Source organism: Anopheles funestus, chromosome 3RL, assembly GCF_943734845.2.
Source record: "Anopheles funestus chromosome 3RL, idAnoFuneDA-416_04, whole genome shotgun sequence".
Taxonomy (NCBI): Eukaryota; Metazoa; Arthropoda; class Insecta; order Diptera; family Culicidae; genus Anopheles; species Anopheles funestus.
The window spans coordinates 19397832-19425681 of NC_064599.1; the positions used below are offsets into that span (position 1 = coordinate 19397832).

The 27850-nt window shown below is 41.7% G+C and overlaps 1 protein-coding gene across 1 annotated transcript in view; it reads right to left on the reverse strand.

Moving 5' to 3' along the window:
• Positions 1-19959: 19959 nt before the first annotated feature.
• Positions 19960-27850, reverse strand: part of LOC125767738 (homeotic protein distal-less) — a 53017-nt gene continuing 45126 nt past the window's right edge. Inside the window, exons 4-7 of the mRNA XM_049434593.1 lie at positions 23545-23689; positions 23333-23431; positions 23036-23219; positions 19960-22886 (exon numbers count right to left, since the gene is read on the reverse strand). Of these exons, the coding sequence (XP_049290550.1) occupies positions 22868-22886; positions 23036-23219; positions 23333-23431; positions 23545-23689 (447 nt within the window). The 3' untranslated portion in view covers positions 19960-22867. The remainder of the gene's footprint in view (positions 22887-23035; positions 23220-23332; positions 23432-23544; positions 23690-27850) is intronic.

A 27850-nucleotide genomic window follows, 5' to 3' on the forward strand; every position in this document is an offset into this window, starting at 1 on the left:
ATTTTCCCCGAACGAACATTTCGCTTTACATTCGATTATTAAACTACCATTATCGTACAGTTATCGCCGCTCTTTCTACCTTCATAGGTACACTTTACCTGGTTTAAAATTTAATTCCATTAATTCGTCATTACAACCATCGCGTGAAGCGCGTGCGATCGATTACATGAAATCATTGCTGTTGGCAAATGGCAAATCGTAGGATAGAACAGAAAATCAGTAAAACATTTCATTTGAGGTTGAAGTATATTAATGTGTTCAATAAAATAATTTCATGCGTAGCTTTAAGCCATTTTTTGCCAAAAAAAAGTGATTCCCTTCCTTAAAGTAAATAATACCAATTAATCTTTTTTATATTTAAGATTAATTTTATGTAAGGCAGTAAGGCTCATGTTTATACCTTTCTTGCATTGCACAAGCGATTTTCTTCCATCGGACCGCATCGCGCTCGGTGCTTATGTGTTTATACTTATGTTCAGTTCATCCGCTAATGTACACACGGCTCAACAGCGATTTAATCCTCCATAGCAGATGGATCAATGTAACGCACAGACGGAACCAAGAAGGTCTTGCTTAATCGTACAATCCGCACCCGGGCGGGAAGGAAAGTCGTTCAGCAAATCGCGAAAAGCTCAACATGGTCGAGACACGCTAAAAGAGGCGCGGGCGAAACGATCCGGTCCCAATGTGTTGCCCCAGGTGCTTGCATGTGTGTGTGTGTGTGTGTGTGTGTGCATTTTGTGGCCGCACGCCTCACGCTGATCTATAATTTGTGCCCATTTATATGGAAATTTTATTTCCATTGCGCGCTTACAAAGTTGGAAATCCAGTTTAACTCGTCCACCGGCAAAGGCTCCTTTCGGAGTCGAGTTTAAACCTGGTGTGCTTTTTTTAATGTTTCGACTGGCCCTTCGTTTGCCTTCATCCTAATAATCCAGCTCATACTGCACCGCGATACCACAACTTCCACCGTCCATGATGCGATGCACACCTTCAACCTTCACCAAAACCTCGGACAGACAGATCGATTTTTCATGTTTCGGTAAAGTTCACTCGATTGCTTTACGGTGCAAATTTTATGACAACTGCGGTGGCTTCAGTAATGCATTACATTATATTATTCAACCCACCAGAGCTTGTTGATAGCACACGGATAAGCGCGATCGGATCGACACGCACAGCCTTTTGCAACGCTCCATCGATGGAGACGCATGGTGGCTTATGGAATGGTGGACGGTTTCTCCGCCCAATGATATCCGCGGGGTACCGTTGGCCGTCCGTTGTACTATCGGGATGAATAAGGGAAAACACAAAAAACATAACAACAAGGAAAAACACTATATTTACGCAGAACGCACCGTCACCGAACCGGGGTGTCCATCGGGGAGCGAAGGGAACAAATGCTTTACCAACGCAAATGTTTTCTCGTTTCATGCCTCACTTTTTTCCCCTTTCTCTCCGTCCACCCTACAAACCCAAATGGCCCGCCGGAGGGAGACCGTGTTTCAATTCTGTAATAGCGTATTAATTATTATACTTACGAGTAAGCTTAAAAGATTATTAAGAACCCCGCTGGTCAGGTGGTGCGTGAGCAGTGGGAATTGAATTAAATTTGCTTATCGTCAGCTCGGGAAAAATGCAGTGCGCACTGTGGAGTTTCCTCTTCGTTTTTTTTTCTTTTAGTTGTAATGTTTCATACATTAAAGCTGCGTTTTCAATTTCAACACTCATTCTTCACGCATTTTGGTGGCTAAGCTCCATTTATTTGTGGGCAAATAAATAATAAACGCAACACATTTTCTTCTCCATCTCGGTGTAACAATGCTGTACGAGCTGCTCGTACCATTAATAACATATTTATATTTGAACTGAGGTGAGCAATTGGGCCGAACAGGGAAAGGTATTTTAAAGCGTAAGCATTCCGATACGATGTTGACTTTTACATGCCCTTCATGAGAATTAAACATTAATGGTGTTTTTCTTGCACAAAACCCTTTTTTGCGGTTGTGGTGCAATTCTTAAGCAATTAAATGTAATATAATTCTGCTGCAAAATTAAAATCGTTTTTTTACTTTTTTTTGTAAATTTTGTATGTGGAACTGAGCAATAATAATTGATATTTTGCTTCTTAAATTTGTATTTTTATTTGGTTCTTAAGGCTTTTGCAGTATTATCTATATTGAATTTGTAATTTTGTTATTTAAATATCAAAATGTATGTTAAAGGTTGATAAAAAAATTAAAAATAAAAATGTATTACTTTATACATAAAAAAATACAAAAATAACTAATTCTCAAACAACTAATTCTCAAAAGAATAAAAAATCTTTCATATGAATTTTTATGGAGAAGAAAACACTCCTCAACAACATTTTCAATCCAAGACGACGACGGCGACACGCTGCCAACGGGACAGTAATCACCATCGTCTGCCTTTGCTGAAATGACGAAGGTCGCTTCCCTCCGCTTCGCATGATCGACATTAATCGGACTGATGTAATTAAGGTTCGTAGCACCGTTCCGCTTTTCCGCAAAACCAAAACAAAACAACCGATGAATGAAAAGCCAAAAGCCATTGTAGTAAAGGTTTCGAAGCCAGCCTCATCCGTACTCTTTCGCTTGTTGAACGAAACGGTACACATTTTTAGCTCAATTTCGTCCCCAAAAAAACATGATCAGTTGTTCGAACTTGATTAGAAACTGGATGAAATTAATTTAAATTCCTACCCACTGTACTCGAAAGAACATCAAGCGAAAATGTTCTTCTGGAGTATATTTTGTTTTAAGACGATGCACATTATCTTGGCCTCGGTTCACTTTGCCGTTGCCACTGATTTGAGGTTTATTTTAGCATTCAAAATGGCGCATGGTAAAATGTAAAGCGCGTACGGCGCAGGCACCGTTAACACAATCATAAAAAAGGGTGGCCGACAGTTTTACATTATTCGCTCCAACTTGTAAAAACCGGTCTGAAAGGAATGAGCATTGAAGAAACAATTTTTATTCTTGTGAAGCAAAGTCTTAACTTGTTACATTTAAGCTCTTTTTTAGTTCAATATCTGCAGTGGCTCATTTCCTTAGAATATTTCCTTACAGAAGTCAGCTTTTGCAATACATTCGTGCTCGACCTTTCAAAGTTGGCAAACTAAAACGAATATGAATAAACATGAGCGCGATTCTTGGTTCCCGGCAAAAAACCCAAGAATGAAGCGAGTATGAAATACTTCGGCCATCTTTTCCCATCAGCTACCAACTAACAAGCGTCAGCAGCGCCCTGATGGCGTCACACACAACTGCAACTCCAGTCTCTGATTCGACCCATCCATATTGCACACAGGTTTCCGATGCTAAAAGCGAGTTGGTTTAACAATTTTTTCCCCATTTCACCAGCAGGAAAAGCAGACGGAATCTCGCTGACTCATACACACCCATCCGCCTGGTGACGGGCTGGCGTGTTACTCCGTTTGACGCTTGCTCGGAAAACTGATACAATCAGCCTCACGAAACGCCACACCTAGGGGAAAAGCTTTCTCCAACATCAACCTTGCAGCAACACATCGTGGGGATGTGATCAAGCGCAAAAAAAAAACAAACCGGTGACCCTTTGCTGAAGGGCGTGTCAGTTTAGGAGCGTCGTCCTGACAGTGGGTTTGTTGCTTTCGTTGCCCATTGGAATGAAGTTCGTGGTGAACGGCGAATGCAATCCACAAAATGGGACATTTGCACGTTAAAGCCAGTGGAAATGGAAGGCTTTAATTTGTGAAATGGATTTTGCACGTATGTAAACATCGTTCTTCAGGTTGAGGTTGAGAATAAAAGAATCTCAATCTGTGTTTCAGTTCATTTTTTATTGGAATTAAAGGAAATTGTTCTTGTTGTATTTTGTATCATTAAGATTTTTTTTAAATTTTAGATAGAAAAAATTGCTGTAAGGCTTTTTTAGTTCAAGGAAACATGCCAAGGCGTCTCCAAAACAAAAATATTTATAATAAATTGTGTATTCAACCGAGTATGCCCGGGATAAGGCAAATTACAAGGAGGAACTGCCTTGTGATAATTGTACATTTCAGCATTTTGAGGCTGACAATACGGGTAAATGTCGTTATAATTAATCATAAATAAATAAATAAAATTGTGTATTTAATACATCTTCTTTTTCTTTTTATTCTTCTTCTTGGCGTAACAACCTTTGAGGTCATGCCGATCATTTCTGGATTACGAGACTAATTTTAAAAAAATTAAAATTTTCGAACCCAAGGATTAATTTTAAATAAGGCGATCATAATGATTAACCTTGAAGTGCAATAGTTTTAAGATATGATTGACGAATTTTATAGCTCTTTTTCAATTTAAAACAACTTTAAAGTCTTAATTTTATACCAAAACACCATTCACACAAATCGCACACACTTTAATGCGTCCTCGTTTGTATAACGCCCTCCCAGCTCACTAGAACATCCTGCACTTGTGGGCCCCCTTTTTTGCACCATCTGTGACGTATTTGTTTTGACCACAGACCCAACCCGACGCTACTAATTATGGTCCAATTAAAAGCAAGTCTACTTCTTCACTGCCCCGGACCCACGCGTCCGCTGGTGCAGGTTTCCGGTTACCGGGAGTAAAAACATTGTCGCAACGGATTGACGCGCGGATTGCAATTACGCGCTTTCCGTGGTCGAAATATGAATAATCACCTTGGCACCTGTGCCTTGGGGGCTTCCCATAACGCTCGGTAGGAAGTGCCACGCTAGGAGTGCAAAAACCCGCACTGCCCTGATGATCAAACCAATGTTTCAGCTTCATCAATCATTCCCGTTGGCACCCGTTGTCGATGTTGACCATGCAAAAGGAAAAAGCTTTCCGGGCCAGTATAGCGAGTTTGAAAAATGCTTATCTTCCTTTGCAACGAAGGAACACTTTCTCAACACCTTGCTTTCTATCGGAAAGCGGTGTTGTGAAAGAATGTGTACTTGGTGATAATAAATTAGAAATGTTCTCCTGATGACACGGTCGCTCCCAACTTTTTTTTGTTCTGACTAAAGAAAATACAGAAACATTTACCAATTGGCAGCACCAAGCGCCAGGTAACATCAATAAAATTTTGAACCAAACAAAATAATACCGAGGAGAGAAAAAAACCAAAAGAGAAAAACACCACAAACGCGTCATCTCAAAACATGACATCCAAATTACAGTCCACGGAACGGTTCCGCCGCCAAAAAAACGGAGCAACCGGGCGTTTCTGTTTCATTCTGCCGCAAGAAAGAACGGTCAACCAGCGGCACTCAGCCGGGCTCAGCTGGGTCGGCGATGGGTCATTCATAAAAATTAGAATGATTTCAACTGCGTCGCCGGCGGACGGCCTTTCACCAACACTACCGTGCTCGATCCATTAATGAAACTCAAGCAAAAATTCCCGCGTTTTCGTGCCGTCCAATGCCGTCCAGGGAACCCGGCCAGTTGGGAGTTCGTGGCAGGGACGTCTCCATTCTACCCAAATCGCGCGCCCCGATCGTACCTTCACCGAGTCTACCCACCGTCCATCATCATTAGGTGACGGGTTCTTTGGATGGAGGGTTTTTGGGTATTTTTTTTTTTTTGTTTTTGTTTTGTCTTTTCCCCGTACACACGGTGAAGAGGGAAATAAAAATCGGAAATGCGGCACCGATCAAAACTAAAGACACAACCACAGATCCATCACTCCTGGACCCGGGTTGTACACCCAAGTTGTACCGAAAGACCAAGGAAAATGGGAAGCAAACGACAGCAGAGAGAGAGAAAAAAAGGTAGACAAACGGTTCATGCTTTTGAGGCCTCCTATTCCAGGAGGCGAAACACCTCGTGCAACCGTAAGTGAGACCGCGTAATGGGTGAGTAATTTGTTCGGATGAGGGTTCAGCACATTCGAGGCTGACTGGCCGACCGAAGTCAAAAGTGGGAATGACCCGGCCACCGTCAATCGGGCTTCGATGCTTTCGTCCTGATGAGCCGTGGCCTCCGGTTGACGACATGGCTAGAGAACAGGCGGCCGTTGTACTCCGTAACCTTTTTCCGGGGTTTCCGCTTCATCCGCCAAAGTGTGTTTCCATTAAGGATGGCGATGGTTGCAGTTGGATGCATTGAAACCGTTTGCTGATGCAGCATAGCTTTTTGATAGGAGCCAACATGCTCAAATCATAAAGCTGAAACAGACCACAAAAACACAAACACACTCATAAAGAGAAGGTGAAGGTCAGTCGTCAAAGGAGGAGGACAAGATGAGTGAGCCCAAAAATGCATGTGACGCCAAACTTCTTGAGACATGAACATAAACATAATAACAAGAAGAGAAAAGGAGCAAACTTGAAGACAAGCAACAACAACCGAAAAGAAAAACATGCTCGAAACAATCATCGCAACATGGCGAAATAAAACAGATAATACGTTTAATGATGCCTAATCACACGGTACAGAACTTTCGATGGTTTGACGATCCTGTCTAGGTGGCGATCGTTTCGTGATTCGGAAATGGTGGTGATGTAGAAGAAGGTAGAATGAGGAGAGTCCGGGAAAGATGAAACAACACAGAAAAGAACGATAGACACTGGACAAGAACGGGAGAATGCATCTTCCAGCAAGTCAAAGTGGCACGAAAATCGAACTCGAACCACGGATCGATTGTTTTAATTGCCAATCATAATTGTGGAGGGTTATGATTTCGGGGAATGCGACGAAGATTGACACTTTTTCGTGCTTTGTCTCTCGCAGACTAATAACGAAATTCCCCGTCCCAAAAACCACGGTGCCTCAGATGGACTGTTGCGTTCTAAATATACAGCCAAACGGTGGCATTTTAAATGGGAGGTTTAATTTTCCTTCGGCTGATTTAATGATAGGGTAATTAAGAAGATTAGGCTGGTAAGTGCTGATGGTAAAAGGAACAAGAAAACACGAAACCAGCTGAGCAGTCGGAGTTGATTTCATTTGACATAAAAATAACTATTTGATTTCGTTTCCTTTTTCCTTGGCGAGCAATATTTAGCAGCTTGAATTTTACTTTCGCTACTACTCACTAGAGGGCGCTGTACGGAAGAAAAAGGATTCGGAGGATGCTTATCGAAGTAAAAGGAGAAATAAAATAAAATGCTGATGCTACCTCTTTTAATTTTTATTGAGTTCAATGAACGTTTTAATTTATGATAATAGTTTTATAATTTATCTATTTTATTTTATTTATTTATTTTTTATTTAAAATGAAAATTCATTATATTATTTTTTACAACATTAATTTTCACAAACATTTTCCACTTGACTTCCTATCTTCAACACTCTGCAAGACCACACAGATAACACATCAAGCTAATTCTGAAACTAATTCACCCATATCACATGATCATAACCCGAAAAACTAGCTCCGCTTGGAAAAGATATTCCTTTCCTTCCTCAATAGCATAATCCCTCAACAAGCTTAAATGCCTTTTTCACCATTCCTGACCGAACCCTTGAATGGCTTTTGTTGTCAAACTGGGCGCTATAAAAACAAACACATCCTAAAGCAAGGAAACGCCACAATTCAAATAAGGGACACATACCTTTCGATTAGCCACTGTTGAAAAACAGGAAACAGTAGCAAACATTACCGTATCTGAAGTGGTACCAACGTTCATGGTTGATGGTTAGAAAAGCAGAGCAGTCAAAAATAAGCTTCAATACAAGAAAAACATACACACAGACACAGTGGCATGTGAAGAGAGTATTATAATCTTTTCATCTTTTCCAGCGAGGCTCGAAAAACACTCTAATCCGCCCATTCATCGTTTGCATCGTTCGGTGGTCTAGCCGACGGATGGGTGAGTATTATACGCACCAATTGCCGTACCGAATTTCGTAGACGAATGGACCCGACAGTAGGTTGGTGGAAAATTCGTCCGGAAGTAAGGGCCTTGTAGCAGCAGCAGTACCATAACAAACATTATGGTGCGCTTTGAGTGTTTGTAGGCTTGGAAAAATAGAGAAAAAAGGTCCTTTTGGACACAACAGCTCGAACACATCTGAATGTCGCACACTGTAAGGGTACTCTACCGTCCTCGGTGAGCATCGATTCTATCGCGTGAAGGCGTTATGCTTCAGCAGAAGCTATTTATGGCCTTACAAAGGAGATCATCAGTGTGAATGTGAAGAAGGGTCCGCGCGTAAACGCAATGAGTCTGCCCATTGACATCTCACTGGTGGACTATCAATTGAGAGCGGACTTCACTGCCACACTAGGGGCCGTGTATCGTTCGCCCTATTTCCATGTGAATATCGTGTTTTTTTTTTTGTGCGGTCCTTTCACGGGTGAATCTGTTTCCATGGTAACGATATGCGCTTCTCTAAATAGCATCATAACAAACAGCACACACACAGAAGCTGACCGCATGCTGCGTTCCAGCATAATGCGTTCTATCATAATCGGATTTTTTGAAAACTGCATTTGCTTACCTTTAAGCTGTGGTTGAAGAATCGGCTGCCGAGTCCGCTTCACGGGCTCAGCGTCACGATGAATCCCACATAACCCATCTCGGAGGGATTGGTTTGTAGCCGCAAGCCGCCCTTCGAGGTGGGTACCTTTTGAAGGTTCCCTCCCCGTTAACAAAAAAAAAAAAAAAAAAAAAAAAAAAAAAAAAAGCTGTGGTTGAAGAAGTCTGTCTTCCTACATGTTGTTCAAAATTTCTACATACGAATACGATCCATGTATAAACATTCCCATACAAAATCAGACAGTTTGTTGTCAGCAGCGCTGCAGAACAATTCACACGATCGTGGTAGCGCGAAACTGTCACAACCTTGAGGCAGAATGTCCCGAATCAATGCAAACCCGCAACACGGTGATAATAAACAAAATTATGACACATACAGACAGAACTGTCATAATTCCTGGTCACGGCACCGGCCCCGTCGGTTATGACGAAAACAAGCAGAGATGCTCCACTGACCAGTGGATGAACCAGCAGCTTCAGAAGTTTTGAGTGCTGTGATTAAGAGCGTAAAGTGATTCCAATGCGTGATTGAATCCAATTGAGCTTAATTCATTCTTCCTCTTTGTGCGAGTTTTGTTAGCGCAAAGCATGACCGATATCTTCATACTTCTTGCCGTGATGTGTGCGATGCTTTCGGTAGGATTAGTTTTTGAACTGTACTGATCGGAGAGTTTTGTGGTATCGTTCCTTATCTTCGTTGCGTTTAAAATGAGTTCCGTTTAAAAAGACATTCGACTGGGATGCGTTTCGTCCCTCTCATTACGCTTCCGCTAAGCATCAACAACAGCGGAAAGGTAACAATCATCTGTTTGATAGCGTTATGTCTTACTTACCTTTACTGTTGCTTTCCATAACAGTAATGGCGTATCGACATACGAGCCAGTGGCCTGCATTACCATATAATGAATAGCTCGAATGGGGAAAACAGGTGAGCATTTTGCATGTTTTTTTGTTGCTGTCAAAAAAAGTAACTTTAAGAATGGAGACGGGCCTTCCTGGTACAAATTATTACCTCTGGAGGTCCTTCATTCTACATTTTTGGATGATTTTTATAAAGAAAAAATGAAAGCCGCAAACATAAACAATTTCAAAAACATTAAACCTTTAAAAACTTTGTTCTTTGATGTAAGTTTAAGTTTTTCTGCCATATTCTCCAATATAACATTTTAATATATTAATGTTTTTCGTAAAATACCACGATGTAAAGCAGGATGATTAAACGAAACTTAAAAAATACTTTTTTTTGCACATTGTGAAGCAGAGTTCTGCGAAATATCATCTGCTTAACATAATGATAAGCTCTTCCATTCCCATCAAGAACATTTGTTCTTCTTCATCTTGTACATTGCATCTTAACCTGGGCTGAGAATCAAACGAATATGTAAATGCACACGGAGGGTTCACACACACGACGTGACGCACCGTTCGGCCTTCTGTTGCAGAGGACGTTTCGCTGCGGTGCCCTTACGTTCATTACAGACCACCACCGTTCATCGTTCGCCCTGTCGAACATCATGAAGGGTGGTAAGTAAGCTCAAAATCAAAACGCAACAAAAACACGCTTCACTATATCGTGATCGCTAGTACCAGGCTGTGTTCCAGAATGTATGCACCATTCTGCATACAAAATAGCATCTCGACTGTAACGACTCCATGCCGCATGCGCCTACCATTCATGCACCGTTTTTTCTTCTTTCAACATTACCTTAATGAGAAAGTAATCGGGGAAAGGATCAGGGTGCAAAAGGATCCATCGCTTGGCGTGTATGAAAGCTTAGCGAATGCAATGAAATGATACAAAGACACAAGTCACTCCAAATCGATGTTACGCATTAGTGGATGGAAACAGCAACAAGCCGGATGGGAAATGAACGAAATGCATTACACTATCCAATGCGATGCACCGGCTGGTCCCGGTTTTTGCAACCACCATGCGGCATCCTCATCTACATAAGTAATGAATACGTTTCCGATCAAGCGTTCGTGCGTACGCGTACGATCATCAGCGTGCGCGAGTACACAAAACCTTCCACCGGCACGCACTAAACCTTCCCGATCCAGATCCGGTAACGCTAACGAGGCCCAAACAACCGGAACGAGTTCCTTCTGCGGTGTACTTACTGCACGGGGGCAAGTTCTCTTTTTTATTTGTTTCAACCCCTTAGAAACCTTTATTAGTGGTGCTGGAAAGATTTTCCTGCATTTGCCTGACCACCGGTCCCCATCATCTCGGACTAAAGCGAATGATCGAGCAATCCCTACATTGTGTGGTAATTGATTCGACCACGCAAGTCACATAAAACGTGTCACCGCGATAGTCACCAGCTCAACATTGTTGTAATGAGCATTGCTGTTTTCATTTATCTTTTATTAATGTTCACCTTTCGCGACGCACCGTATCAGTAAGCAGGAACGGCGATCGTACACGATCAGGACTATTTAACGATGACTTAATTTATCATTTTACAGACGGTGTAGTACATGCGACCGGAGAGTGTTTGCTCTAATGGGGCATTATGTTTTTTGTTATTAATTTGATTATTTTTAAGGAAACAAAAAATTCATCGAACAAGTTTATCATTAAAACGTGACTGTGACTACACTGACTGTCTACGGAATGTAAAAACAAGTGTTAAAGGTATTTTAAATATGTTTCGTTAAATTAAATTGTGCCTAAAAGATCTATTTAGCCTTTGATGACCGGGGCCAATGATGGTGTATTTTGCAGCGGAGTTGACTTTACAAACAAGAGAGAGGAACGGATATCAAATCCTATCAAGACTAGAGATGAGAATAACACAACTCTTTTTAGTGGATCTATTCAGAGTGAATGAGTCGTTATTAGGAGTCAGCTCGTTTAACGACTCATTTCGGAGTCATAAAAAGAACCCGGCATAAATCTTCTAAGGCTTACTTTTTTTTGAGTAATGTAGCAAAAAATTATAAATTGATTTATTTTAATACGAATTGATTGAAATAAGATTCTTTTCACTCAAATAATGCTTAAAATAAAAAAAATAATAAAAAATAATTGAAAATGCTATAAATTTGCCAATCTCCTAAGCAGAGGCGGATCCCGTTTCATGGCCTTGCCGATAAGACTAGCCCGTTTGTTCGCTTATGCAGCTTTGATAGCTTTGATATTGTACACATGTATTCCGTTTTAACTCATGTGTATCAAACGTTTCGTTTCAACTCATTTTGGTTTCAACTCACTCGCACATTTTCGTTTCAACTCACATATTTACTCTTTTTGAAGCTCGACTCACCACGGCTGTATCCTTACACTCATGAGTTAGTAAGTGAAAAAAGAGTCGCTAAAACGCCTCGTGGTGAGTGAACGAAACTCGTTCAAAAACAACGTTTCAACTCATTATCTCACTCTTACTCACTTTACACATCTCTAATCCTGACCGCCGTATCCCGCCGTTGCAAGGATTGAATATTCGGGCCACATAGTAAAATAAGTCTTCTTGTGTAGCACATCACAATTTCAGGAAGGCCTTATGGTTGCCATTTCTAATCATTTCCAGCTACGGTTCTGATGAGATTTGAAACCAGGTCCTGTCGTGCAGACAGGAACCGATACCAAGTACATCACCGGGATACCCAAAGCTAGACCTCAAAAATAAGTCTAGTTAGCCAGAAACAGCCTGCATGTCCTTAGGAGTCGTTACCCTTCAAAGACACAGAAATAGAAAAAGAGAGAGAGAGAGAGAGAGAGAGAAAGAGAGATAGAGGGAGAGAGAAAGAAGTTTTCAATGAAGAGTCATACGAGTCATACTTCAAAATAATCACGAATTTCTAAAGAATCATATCTTCGACCAATTATTTTACACATTTTTCTCAAGTTTTTGCAATCATTATTTAATATCTTGTCATCAAAAACAATTACAAAACCGTATAAAATAAAGTGCAATAAATTAAAAATCTTATTATATTGCATAATCTCAAAAGATTCACTAAGTTCAAGCGATTTATGAATCTTGATGATAACGATTAGATTCAAAGGCGTAACACTTGTTTACTGTATTCGTCGCAAACATAACAAGGATAATCAATCAATTTAAATCAAAAACTCAATTTAACATAACACATTTTTACTTCGCAAATTTCCTGTTAAATAGCTATTTCAACGAACAATACCCAAAAAGCATATGCAGCCCATTAGTCTTAACAAGAATGAGCATTACTTAATTTGTAACTGATCGTTAAAAGGTTGTATTATGCCCGCCGGGCATCCCAAAAACATCGAAACCCAATATTAAACAAGCTGCAGGGTGTACAACTCCTACTCACCCCATCAAATATGTGTCACTCGTGTACACAATGTACCCGATCACAAACCCTTACACGCCTTCCGTTTCGCCCGCCAGATTTAGAACCTCTTTTGCCTGGTGCTAAATATCACAGCAGGATTTTTTCCTCCCCCCAACCTTGTTTTGTTCTCTTGCTCTTGTGGCCTACATCTTAACAGTTAACATAAATTACATAATCGTACCGATCAAGCGGCTAAGTACCGTCAAATTACTCCCCAGCATGTATGTGTGTTGGTCCGCACGAGCCGGGCACATGAAGGATTGGTGAGTTGGTCAGGATCAGTACGGTACGGTTGAAATAAAGCGATATGAATGAAATCGATTCAAAGTGATTTTTTTCTTCTTCTGTTTACACTCTATGGTTGCTGTTGAATGCTGCTTAATTCAGCCATTTTCATCACCCTCCGAAGGGACAATTCGCAGCCAGCAGAATGGCACGTGCTGCCGGCGGCTTGCTCTGACAATGCATTGTAGAGGTTTTGGTAAGGAAACGTAAAGCATAATTGTAATTTGGACGCTATTATTCCCGGTTTGTGTATGTGTGTGTGTGGACCCACAGCACTACGAGTGACGGATCCGTACGTGATTATAGTGATTTGTCTATTAATAGCTTCATTGTTAGACGCCCAAAGACGATGTACCCGGTCGGGGAGCGGGCGCGATGTTGCAATTGGAAGGAAACATATGCCTTCAAACCGTTTCTTTGAAAGGAAAAGTTAAAGAATGCGATAGAGAGAGAGAAAGAGAGAGAAAGAGAGAGAATAAAAAACGCAAAAAGATTAACAATTTTGAAAGTCTTGAAGTTTGAAATGAAAAATGGACACATACGAGATAAGCCAAAAACCCTTCCTTAACAGCTAGCGCCACATCAAACGCAAAGTTCGTCCCAAACACAACGCACAAGTCGAGTGTAATTAATTCAATTAGCACGGTGACGCCGTAAATTCAAGGAAAACGCCATCGATCCTTCCGACTGGCCACAGTGCCGCCGATGCTGCTTCGAAGCTGGGAGCACAAAATTCCCGCGCCACTTAGTGCAGCAAACCGAAAGGCGACCCCGTTCGTACGATGCGCCTTGGAGACCTTCGAGGATATTGTGCGGCGACCGATGGCGGTTCCGACGCATCCCGAAATGGGAACCCAAGACGTTTGGGTCACATTATTGCCGCACCTCTCCATGGCGTGAAGACAAAGCACAATCTCTTAAACGATATAATACGATCAGAAATAATAAAACTTAATAGATGTTTATTGCCATCCTGTGTTGGAGTCATGCACGCACTCGGTACTCTGTCACTACGGAACTGGGACGGTCTGGGATTTTGCTGGAGCTCAACCGAGCCGCGGGTGTGCTTGATTTCTGATGGATCACAAGCTTCGTGCGAAATATGAGGACATACAAACAGACGCACACACACTTGCTGTCTTATTTCCCATCCGATCAACCGATGGCACCAGATGGCAGTGGGACAGATTTGACCTGTGTACGAGATAAAGCGACACAGGACACATGCGAAACTGGCAACCCAAAAAACGACTTAAAAAACTTCGCTTATCGCATTGAAATTGGTCGTAAATGTAGAGAAGCGCTGATCTCCGGTGCCGGATTTAAGTGAGTCCAACGCCCCTTAATTAAAGTGTCTAAACTTTAATCGAAAAGGTCACACGATCGCGTGCATTGATGGATGGAGTGGAACGCATGTTTTTTTTGTTGCCAACCTGATCTCCTGATCTTGTATTATCTGTCTTTCCGAAGCACGAATAATTCAACACATCCACTAAGGATGCTGCTCGATGAATATGTTATCTGTCAAACTGCTTGAAAAATGTACTAACGACCTTTTTTTCGAGCAGTTAAAGAAACCAACTTGTCACAACTGAACCCAACATTTCATTTATCTTCATGAAGCAAATTGAACCTTTGGTTTAACCACCTTAAGTAAGGTTAAATTCGTTTCATTAAAATATGCGTCCATAAAGTGCATATTGCAATGGTTTCTTTATTGTTTTGTCTTGAAAATATAATCAGTTTCGTGTCAAGGACAAAGTCATTTTTTTCGTTTGCTCCAGAATAGCTTCTTAACATACACACATCAGGATTATTATTGAAACATCTTCCATTTTTTTTCCTTTTTTGTACTCATAAATCGTTCGCAAATCAAGCAGATGATTATACGTTACTGTGTTAGCTTTCATCACAACACTTCATTCACACAATTATTTCGTTGAAAATCATTTCTTAACAAGGCTGCAGACAACGGCAATATCAAGGTGCATCTTTACGAAGGATCCTTCAGGCTTCTTTTCGATCCATTTTGCTTGCAATTCAAAAGCCCTTGTTTTCTATTTTTTAAATGATTCAATTGCACAACCACCCATGGACGGTGTTTTACTTGCCTTCTTCCTGGTTTCGTTTTTTTTTTCTTCTTCCTTCTTCACTGCATTGTACGCCTCACAATGCGCAATGTGTTTCCTGTGTGTGTTTTGTGTTTTTTTTCCTGGCTACAGCATCCCTTCGTATTCCATTGTGTGTGTCTCTCCCTTTTGGCATGTAACGGAATACGAATGTGCATTATTCGATCGGTTTTTGAGCGAGGGATTGAGCATGAGACAGGAGCGTTAAACTTCAAGTTTGAAAAAAAAATCCTCCTTGAAACGTTACTCTCTTTGTACGATGGGCGGAAAGGCTTTACTGACGGAGATGAGAAGGAGAAATTGCGCAAACTGCACCCAGCGAAACAAGAATGGGACGGCAACTTCCGGCTGAGTGCACGGAATCGACGGTCAGGTTGCTAAAAAAAGGGAGTAGCAAATGTTCCTCGAAAGAAGATACCGACTTTTAGTGTGATAAAAGAAGGAACTTGGTATACTGGTGTAGGATAAGCTCTTGAGATGAACGACTTTCGTGCTAAAGGTGTTTGTTTAATAGCTTAAAATTGATTTGCAGGAAAATATTTCTTTAAAGGATAATTTTAACAGGATATATTAATAAGTATTAAAAGAAGAAGGTTTTATTACAAATGTATTTATTTTCGTTTAAAATTTATTAGATAACTTGTTTATTAAATAGTTTAATATCTCTCTATGCACTTTATTCACTCAGGATATCCTTTTACGATCCCTTTAAGAACTTTCTTTGGATGATTTTAACGGGCGCCCGCTTCGTTCAATGTTACACCAAATTGGCTATTACAAAGGCGATTAGTACCCGGTAAATTTTTTTAAACTAAAACTTTATCTTAATTTTATGAAATACAAAAAAGGGATTTCTCGCTTCACAGAGCAACTTTAGTAAAACAGTTCCTTTGAAAAAATAAAACCTTTTGATCACACACTGAGTCCAGCCCATTGAAAGCAAAGCTGGGCGGTGAACTTTAAAAACCTACCCAAATGCGAACAAAACGTGCAACAACTCCATAAACGTCCACACTTGCGTCCTATGTATTTGCCAACAACGGTCGAGCGTGGGGTGATCGGTATCAAAAAGGGTCTTTGAAGCTATAGGATCATGTTTGAAATTAAATACCACCACCGGGAACTGGGACTTCCGTACCATTACGCAACGGCAACCGGTAGGTAGACGGCATCAGCATCAAATTAAAGAAGTACAACGCTACCCATTCCCTAGACTAGACCGATTGGTCCCGAGGAAGAAGAAAGAAAAAAAAACAATCAAACTAGGAATAGATTCAAAAAAGGATTGCACGCCCTGTACAATCTTGCATCTGCAGCGTTGAAAATCGAACAACCAAACGCAAATGCACGATCGTGTCCATGTCTCTTTACCAACGGTGTAACAATTCTTTTGCCACGTATTCGCGGCTCGCGGTACCTTAAAAGGAAGATCGGCGAATGGAAAAAACGTAGAGTGAAAGAGAGAGAGAGAGAGCAAGAGATAGTAAAACAAAACAGCAACAAACAAACCAAAACAATTTCCTTACCTGTCGGCCCTTGCTGTGATCATGCTTGGGTACGGCGACCGAACCGATCAATGTCATCCGCTAGCGGGTGTTACGATCGGCACTAATAAAAAGTAGATTAAAATTTTCCGGCCACTTAACGCTACGATGCAAAGGAGGTACCGGCAACGAATAAACATTGCTTTTTTGTTTGTCCTCTGTTTTATTTTCTGTTTTGCAAGGTGATCTAATTTGCAACTGTGGAAGGAAAAGAGTGCAATCAGCTCAGAGTTGCGGTAAGAAGTAGGTCTATTTTTCTTAGTTTGGCACCGACAAACGCATTGTGAGTGACATTAAGTAGATTTATGCAATTTTCCTTTTTTCCTCTTCGATTTATTTTTGATGCTAGAGATACAGTTCTCAGTGTAATGTGATAATACTAAGATTTGCAGAATAATTTTATTTATGTTAATATAAATTTAATTTTAGAGAGAATATTGGAACAATATAATGGAATAATAGAACAGATTTTTCTATATTTTACAAATTGCATTTTAAATTTTATACCTCTATTTTTTCCATTTTTTAAATGATTTTCTGTAACCATTTAACGCAATTTATTATATATTAGAATATTAAATATTTAATTTTATTAACTATTTTAACAAAAAATAGTGGTTTCCAAATAGATGTTTCCATTATACAATACTGCACGTGAATGAAAAAAATATTACTGAACAATTAATTTAAAAATTGGTTACATCTTTATTATTAATAAACTATGCTGCTTCCTTCCTGTATTTACCATTCACATCCATACTTCTTCCTCGCCGAATTTCTCACGGATTTATTTCTCTTTCACTTCACTGCCAATAGGCTGACCACCCGCCGAGACATTGCCGACCAGCAAAAGAGCAACACAAAAAAGCATACAAACATGACACCGTTAAGCCGACACCCCGAAACGGAAAAGACCATCCAACGGACCTTTAATCCTCTGTGACATCTTTTAGGAAAATGTTTTGGGTGAAGATTAGCAACACACAAATTGGCAAACCAAACAAAACGTCCCAACCCACCGTCCATCGTCCACCGCCTGGTGTGGCATTGAAATCTTTTAATAATACACATCGCTCATCAACTATCGATGGGTGATTTTCGAATGGAGCTTTTCGTTACCACTCAAGCAAGACAAAAAAAGAGCGGTGCATTTAATCTTGTTACCCCCCGGGTGGTGTAGCATAGGGCAAGCATAAAAGCTAGATAAAAAAATATGGCAACCTCAGATTTGCATCCACCGTGACACACTCTCAACAAAGACACATTCACTAACGAAACGGTGGGAAAGTTCGTTCCCTATTTCCACCACAAAAAAAGAAATAAATGTAACAACAATTTTCCACCGTCACCGAAGTGGGAATGAGTTTTCCATCGCCATTTGCACTTGGATTGTGATCGCGCCCGTGAGATGGTTGGGCTGATCGTATTTATCTTCGAACGACACACGGGCGGGGGGTGCCATCATGATGCTCTTTTTTCTTACCATTTTCCATGAATTGTTTCACTGTGTTTTTTTTCGTTGCTTCTCTTCATTCTTTACCCCATTTTGTTGCATGAAATTGTGGTACCAAGCGGGGTCTCATTTGGGCGGACTTGCACCGTACGGTGCGGTTGGCGACATGCGGCGCATATATGTGTGTATTTCCCGTAGTTTTGTAGCGAGCAATTTATGTGACTGCTACCGTGCACGGGTGCATGAGTCCCTCCTTCCCATCCGTGACCGTGCTCTACACACACACACACACACACACACACACGTTCATACACGGATGGTGAAAGGAGGAGTGCACGGTAGCATGCAACCGAGCGATAACCGACCACAAAACCCGGCCGGCTGTTAGCCGGTTGCATCGTATCGTGTAAAGGGGCCACAGCACAGCGCACTGCACCAACTGCATCAAACCGTAGAGCAACAAAAACGTACCACTCAAAAAGAAAAGCAAAGAACAGAAGGATACGCCGCCCAAAACGTTTGGAAGCATCACGGACCATGGACATGGCCGACATGTTGCAGTCAGCCAGCACTGTGTCCGCCCGTGTATGTGGGTTCTGGAGCTGCGTTTTTTTTTCTTTTTTTTTTTTGTTTGCCTGGACGAAGAAGAAATCTCAAGGGAGCTTACCCGGTGCCACCCGGGCAAAAAAGGGGTGCAAACCGAACGCAACAGGAAGAGGGGCGACCCGCGCAGGAGGAGGATAATTACAGAGTACATGACATTTATTAACATTGAATTCCCGTTAACCCGAAAGACATCTGTACGAATCGACATTTTCCCCATGTCGCTTGCTCGGTTTTGTACGCGCACACAGCGATCTCGGTATGGCGGAAGTTCGATCAGTAGGGCGACAACGGCCACGGTGAAGCGTACGGCAGAGAGCTCAACAAACCGAGAACCACAATGACAAAAATTATCCAAACCCAACACACACACACACAAACACGAAGCGGGCGATGCATGCAACAAAAACAGGGGGAAAGAAGAAACCGCACAGTGAAATGAAACTGAAAATAAAGCAAACGCAGACCGAAACGCACCGTGCTCGGTTCCCGGGTCTTGGCCGCTGTCGAAACCATCAAAACATGAAGCAAAACTGTCATAATTACACCCTGTCGCGTGTTTGTATTTGCTGACGGAACACGGTACGGTTGACTGATCGAAGTTGCAAAGCAGGTACGAGAGGGTGGACTAGGGGGTGGAAGGGAGGGGATGATCTCGCGATTGTAATATCAACCCCCTTTACCAGCTGGTTCCGGCATCTCCGATTGTCGCCGCGGCAGTGAAGAAGTGCAGTGACATCGGGCCCAAGATGGTTCCGCGGCGACATTGAAACGAACGACGGGATCGTTCGGAGATGAGGCGACAGAAGGCAGAACCGGGGTTTCGCTCGGTGGACACGCACATGTTTCTTCTTTTTTTTCCATCCCAATGGTTTACCTTCACGAGTGTCTTCACTTTAATCGGTGAAGCTTTCATGCCAGCAAAGGGTGAACGGAATTTTCTTTTGTTTTAAGCATGAGAACAAGTGAGTAGAAATTTGATGTTAAAATTATTAATATAAAAAAATTTAGCAAAAAAATACTCACCACTCTGCTGGTTTCAAACTTAAAAAAAAAAATAATATTCACAACAAAGACGAACACCAACATTCTTTCACCAAAAAACCAAAAAAAATGGGCAAAACTTGGTTCGATTTTCATAGTAATCTTTAATACCGTTTGTTTGTTCGTTTTCTTTTAAATTTTGCAAATATACATACACAATGTTCACCTAATCGCATCCTACTGTACGCGCTCAACACTGCTGCATCCGTTGCAACGACACCGCGTTGGAATCTGTTTGGTTTTGATCCGTTTTTGTAGTGTTTTGTTGTGTCTGTGTGTGTGATTCGTTTAATTACATTACCATTCAGCTTATGCAGATAAGTCGAAAGAAAACAAAAAAAAAGAACAATAAAAACAAAATACGCACCTTACACGCTAAAAGTGGGATTGGGTTGGAGGGGGGCGGGTTGGTTGTTTTAAGGAAAAAGTCCAAAGAAGAATATAGAGCGCGAGAAAACAAACTCGTTGGTTGATGATTTTTGTTTTATCATTTCGAATTTTACTTGTTTAATTCGTTTTGTTTTATATGTTCACTTGAAACTAAACACTTGTGCTAGCTTCGGTCACAGCATTAAAACGTTTGTTTTCTCCTCTTATTTCCTCTTTGTTTTGTGTCGTTCTGTAATATGTTTCTGGTTTATCTCTTGTGCAATTTTGCTTCTAGTTTTTGTTTTTTAGACACAATTTCTTCATTTTACCTTTGAGATTATTTTTTACTTATTTTCATGTTTTCTTTTTTCATTTTCCTTTTTCCCGTTTTTCGGTGACAGTAGGTTTTGCAGGTGTTTGATTTTATGACTGGTTTGTTTTTTGTGTTTCGATTTTCGCATTTTGTTTTTCTATTTTCACATTGACAATTTTTTTTTATTCGTATTTGTTTTTCATTGAAATACAAATTGTTCTTTTTGCTGACCACGTTCACTACTACTGCTAGTACGCTCTCTCTTTCTCTCTATCACTACCTTAAACTTACGCCATCAAGTTTTAGTTTGCTGTGTTTTTAAAATGTTTCATTTTCAATTAAATACTTTCATGTTTCATGCGCTACCGTCGGTGCAGCTTTCGCCCCCTTAACATACCTTTATTCTCTAGCCGCTCAAATGTTAGTCAATATTGTTTCTTTATTTATAGCATAGCTGTTCGTATATGTATAGGTGTCCCTTTGCCTAAAAAAGGGACATGCGTTTTAAATCTGCTATGTACAAAATTGGCTTACTAAAAACAAACGTTTAAAAAAAACAGTAGCACAGCTCATCGCAAGCTTTCCGGATCATGTTGTTCGTGCTTTTGCATATGTCTGTGTGTATGTCTCTCTGTGTGATGAAATAAAAGCTTTTCCCTCGTTTTGGCGGGTTTTTGGGGGTGTTTTGGTTTTTGCTTTCAACGAAACCGTTCTATCCGTGAGGCAATCGGATCGGTTCCCAGATCGGTGCCCAAGACGTGATAGGTGCAATGCGTAGCAAACTCTCAACGCTCGTTCGGTCGAATGTCTACCACTTCCTAGACGTTTCGTTTACGGCGAATAAAATTACCATTTAAAATTGAGCCAAACATTTGGTTTGGCGTTTTTGCTGCAGACAGACGTTAAAGCTTTCAAGCCAGTATAAAACGTCCGTCAGCTCGTAAATTCGTTTGGTACGTTTGCCACACTGCACAGCGTTACAACCGGAGCGGCACGAGAGAGCTTCAAACATTACGCCATCTTTGTGGTCTACCTCGATACGGAGTGAGATCGCGTGTCTACGGGCACGATCTGTGGCAAAATGTGTATGTGTTTTTTCCTTCTTTTATTGACAAGCTTTCTACGGTTAAAAAAAACTGCTAACAGCAATATTGAATGTGTGTCTGTGTGTTGTTTTTGGGGGATTTTAAATAGTAGCTGATCACTTGTTCTAACTTTTGTTTAGGTTCAAAATGGCGGTATGCTTTGTTCAGCTTTAGTTACAATTTACGTTGGTGAAGGATTTCGGTTTTCATTTCAAATCAACATTTGTTTATGAAAATTCTAGTGAATTTTTTGTACCAATTACAGTATGTGTTGTGCGCAATGACTGACTTGTGGGCAGGAATTCAAAACCTAGAACTTAAGTAACTGACACTGTGTAATTTTGTAATTAAATTTAGAAGACACCAAGTCGCATATCGATTCAGTGGATTTTTTTCGTTGCTCTAATCAATCCACAAGATCGCCATCAAGCCCAACCCGTACACGTGCACTAAGGATACGTGGCATTTGTTTTACGCTTAAGAAATATTGCACAGAACCTATTCCATTGTACCATTGAACGTGTTGGACGACTTGATCCTTGCATTGGAACACCCTGCCGGTATCCAAACCGGAAAGGTATACCGTAGCGAATTTAAAACACACTGGGCTGTTTTTTTTTTTAAAGAAAAAACACCATTTTTCGCACATGGGTAGAGGGCGCGAAACTTGCTAATTAAAAGTAACATATGTCAAAAAAACGGAACAAAAACCGCAAATATACACATTCTGTTTGTTCAAGCTGTCCGATACGAAATCGAAACTGCATTCTGCAACAAGTATATTACTACACGAAAAAAAAGGAAATACAATTAACACGCCCTATCCGGCGTGGCGCACTAGCATTTTTTTTGTTACGGTTTACTTCTTCCTATAAACGTCATATAAAATGAACAGATCACGTGCCAGGATTAAAAATTAGGATTGCGAGATCGCATTCGCCCCAGTTGGGGAGACGAGAGATTCGCATTCCAGCTACTAAATTGTCTGGCGCGTCGCCATCTTTGAATTGTTGTTTAAATGTATTTATGATTAATTTTTCCTGCTCTGTTTTTATTTATCGCTTTTGTTTTTGTTTTTTTTTTGCTTCCTTCGGTTCATTTGTTCTAAGGGTTTATGCCGGCAGTATAGGATCGCTACCTATGCCAACCACTTATCTAGGAGAGTTATTTCTTACCGTCTTAAGCACTAGGGATGGTTAAAATTATAATTTACATTCTCGTTATGTTAAACCGCTGGCCACACTCTGTAGAAAGGGAATGGAACAAAAGAAAAATGGAAAGAGAGAAAGATAAATTAATTATTTTATTTAAAAACTATTCACTAATCATGAGAAATGTAAAGCGAGCAACTGCTTCTCTTTTCGAATGAAGCAAATATTTAGAATACACTTACGTTAACAGCGACGGGTTCGTTTCCGGCTGATACCAGTACTGAGGTACGTAGCCACCCATCTGCGGTGCATGGGTCGGTTGCGGAGGTGCATGATTCGTCTGCGGTGCCATCTGTGGTGGTTTGTGGTCGGCCCAATGTGGTGGCGGTTTCTGCTCCCAGGGTGCTTGCGAGGGCGGACTAAGACCTGGAATGCGGCCAGTAGTGAGCGAATAGCGCTATTAGTCTTCAGGCGTACCAAGGATGGTGGTTTCGGGGGTAACCAAACCCCGTAAGACGGATGATGCTTTTGTTACTTACCAGGTGATAGTTCCGAGACGGGTGTGCTAGACGGCGTTGGACTGTGTCCGGGAGGTAGGAAATGCGAAGGCGAACCACTGCTCGATCCGCCACCGGGTGCTGTGAATGGTAGAAATAAATAAAGGAAAAACGTAATAAATTAGACATTCTTTTCTTCTATTTCTACTTTGCAAAAAAAAACTGCAAAATTGTGGAATAAAGATCCCCCTTACCTTGATGCATGTTCTGGTGCTGTGACGGACTGTGACCTCCCTGGTTCGGTCCACCCAATGGAAGTCCACCTCCAACGCCCGGCGCTTGGGCAGCTTTCATCATCTTCTTGTACTTGGATCGTCGATTCTGAAACCAGATCTTAACCTGCAAGTAAGAGAAAATGGAGAAAAAACACAATTTAAAATATTGTTACACCGTTTTTAAAAACCATATTTGCGTTATTCAACAAAAACGAATAGTAAAAATTGAGAAATAAACTTCTGCTGCTAAAATCGTTAACACGGATGTTGCGATGAAAAATGTTGCGTGTACCTGGTGTCGCATGTTTATGTTGCACCGCAGAGACGCATGATGCGACAAACTGTGCGAATAAGACGTAAGACGATTGAATGGAGTAAAATGGTAAAATAAAATGAGAAATTCAACGCGATCATAAAGATGAATAATAAATACAATCAAGCAACAATAAATACATTTAAAAAATTTAAAAATTACATATCTCTTGTATGCCGTATATCTAACAACAATAGGTATTTATAGCTCAATCACAAAGCACTAGCAGTGCATAAATGTTGTTCAACAATTTCTAACAACCTTGCCCAGTACGCCTGAATTCCTGTCCTTAAAAAGCCATTAGCTTATTTAATATTTATATATATTATACATACACTTGTATTTCGCATAATAAATTCAGATGCGTTCATCGATATACAGCTTAGACCGATTTGCATGTCACTCATGGTGTATCATAAAAACTCACCGTTTTGCCCTACAAAGGTAGAGATGGCGCAATATCATGTCCGTATCGCTTCATTAGAATCATTCTCCACCCCAACTGACACCCAGGACCACTTCCCACTACTGCTGGCGAAAAGACATAAAATTCATCATGTTCCACTGGGCCCCGATCCGATGCAGCGCTATATTTCATCTCCATTTTTGCAACAAATTCTACCCCACAATACCACGGTGTGCCATTTAACGAGCTCTCTTTCACCGCTGCTACCGGGTTTGATAAAATCGTCTACCATGGGGAGACACAACACAAACACGTGGAAGATAAAGCGAAAAAAAAACAGCAACGAAACTACAGCAAACCGAAAAGCTTATCGCTCCGGCCTCCCCATACATGCTACCGTACGAACCGACAACCCTGTCAGCTCATTTGGCATACTCCTATGGGGGAAAGGGGGGGGGGGGGGGGGGGGGGGGGGTTAGGGAAAGCGAGAAAACATACCAACAGGGCAATGGGGGGGAAGCAATGGGTGAATAAATTTTCCATTTTAATTGAAATATTATTTAAATGAGCTAGCCGGACAACACATATCGCTAGTGCCCAGTGTCGATAACGTTTGGTGCAGCCCGAGTACGGACAAAATTATGTCAAGTAGGATGGCAAACGGCGTTAAGCATGCGGGAACGGTGGCACGGTACAGAACTGGAGCAGACACTCCAATTGATCAGTTAGGTTCAATCAATTGAGCACTGTACGCTGTGGTACTGCGGGAGGACATTTCATCCAAAAATCCGACGGCTGATTTGAGGATGACTGACCTCAAATATATGCAAATCTTAGCGAATGAAATTGGGTGTATGGCTTTTGGGAGAGTTTAAATAGAAGTCTCCAGGGAGAGAGTGAAAAAAAAAGAAATGGCAATCAAGTCTCGATGAAGCTACTGTTTGTAAACGTCAAACAAACACACACACTTTCGACACAGATCCAACCACAACCAATAGAACCGAACAAATCTCCAAAACACACACACACAGCCTCAGTACACAGATCGTCGTAAATCACTGCTGATTAAAGCTGATTAGAGCACGCCACCAACATGATATCCTCTTCACGGAGGACACCCCCAGAGACGCACTGCCATATTCTCCCATGGGAGTTATTTAAATCAATTGAACCACAACTTCACCACAGTATCTCGGTGGGACTTGGAACGCCTGGAAGCTTACCGCACTACGTTCGATGGTTTTGGCCCGCTTCGCTAAATCAAAGACGATCTTCAGCGTTTGTCAGTGATGGGCGCATAAAACGAAGCGCAGCGGATCAGTGCGATCTTGTGTTTCCGAACGAACCGGTACTGCCATCGCAGATGAACCGCGCGCCAACGCACCGACACGGTGCACAGCTGACACAGTTTTCCGAAACACAAAACCCGCTTCGCATTCGCCCGCTCAACTAGCCGCCCCAATAAACCTCCACCAAGATAGCTGGAAGCTGTCCGGCTGTGGTAGTCTGTGTATGACAAGTGCTATCCACAGCCGGTGCTGGATGCGGGCACACTCTGTGCACCGTGCGGGAACATAAATAAAAATTAAAACTGATAAACAGCGATTAATGAAATGTTTCCGCCCTCGGACGGTACAGATGCGCCATGTGGAGCTGACGGCGTCACTAGATAGGGAAGGGATTTTTTTACGACTCAACGACCGATAGACGTGCTGTCTCGGAAGTGCTCGATGTGTGTGTGTGTGTGGATGGTACAGATGCGCGCAGTTGGAGTTTGGAGTGGAGTTTAATTAAGTTGCCATAGGTATGGGCAGAGAATACGGCGTGGTTGGCAGTGCTTTGACGATTGTATTTAAAAGTGACGTTCGTATTAGAAATGGTTGCTTTTAAAGACAAGAAATATAGTCTGTAAAATTCTAGCCCCATGTTATATAAGATATAAACAGCCTGGTGGCATATTTCACCAGCAAACCCCATCGTGTCACTCTACATTTGCCGTCCCCAGCGTTGGTTTCGGTGCGATTGCTTAACCCACAGCCCCAAGCACCGCCAACGTTTGGTGGACGATGCCTGTCCGTCAAGGATTCCAAAACCCGTCCGTCACGCCAAGCAAACAACCACGACAGACGACGACCTGTCCTTGAGGGCAAAACACAACAACAACAAAAACAAAACCCTCCCGCATCGACTTCCTGCCACTAATTTATCATTTCGAAAGCCGTCCACAACCTTAAAGTTCCCTCTCTTCGCGGTAGTTCGTGAGTTCGTGAGGTACGCGAGTAGTGCTATAGAACAAAGCGATGAGGGAAATACCCTATACCGACGACCAGAGACTATGGTACAAGAAGTTTCACCGCACCGTACTTGAAACGCCCTCGGTGTGCATGGTTTCGGTGCCGAGACTTTTGACAGGTTCGTAGAGTACACATTTCGTTGGGAAGATTACAATCAACAGTGACACACAGCGCCGAGCTACGGTAGAGCTAGCACGCAAACGTCACCGAACATTTGCCGTCTTTGTGGCGCTATTTGAAGAGGACACTACCTCCTACCCTTATGTGAAAATAAGCTAGAAAACACTGTGAAACAGGACAACATTCCTTCGGTGGCAAAATATTGGAAAAGTGTCCATGTTGAGGAACCTTACGAAGCGGTACCAAGCCTCAAACATCAATCATGCTTCCCCACGAAACACCCCAACTCCGATACATGTCACCGGACACATGGCGCAGAAGCGATGAAGCTTCCGAGTCCGAATGCCCATGCGCTATGGCCGTGCGGGAAAATGGGTGTTTCCCACAGCTAAACAACGGAAAGGGTTTGAAGAGAAGCTTGTTAAACTCACTACAAACTCATGCTCGTAATGATAAGAAGCTAGGCAAAAAGGGGGGCCTTTTATCATGTGAACCAACACGGTGACCACCTCCATCCCAACTGCAACATAGTTGTAGGGCGTTTTTTTGTTGGTCTACCTTTTTTTTGTCTTGTAAGCAGTTGCATTAAATATGCACGGTCCGGTGTATGGATACGGCCGACGGGAAACAACATGTTGATCAATGTTTTACTGACGTTTTATGCTGATGCCCGTTTTGTTTCATTCATGCAAGCGACTTCTCAACCACAACAGCAAGTAGTAAAGCGACTTCTGTGGGCAATGAGGTGAACTTGGCGGGGAAACACCTCCAACGTACCTGAGACATATCTTCCATCCCGGGGAAAAAGGAATCAACGGTTTTATTCAGTCTCAGATTGGCCTCCAGCAAAAAATGGCCCCAAAGTCTGGACATTGGGACTATACTACAAGGCACCTCCCTCGAACAAGAGGCAAACGATGAGACTTCGAGTAGAGGTACAAAAAAAAATCGACAGACAAGCTAAGAGAACCATGTTCCTTCCGTATCAACATGTGGAGTTCGTGTTGGGGTTTTTTTCCTTGTACATATGTATGTGAGTCTGTAGGTACTCATCTCCTACGTCGGCTTCTGTGCAAGCCCCAGGCATCTTCGCGGAACCATGGTCAGGACAGCCTCCAATTCCATGTCCAAGACTTTTGGAAGCGGTCCGAT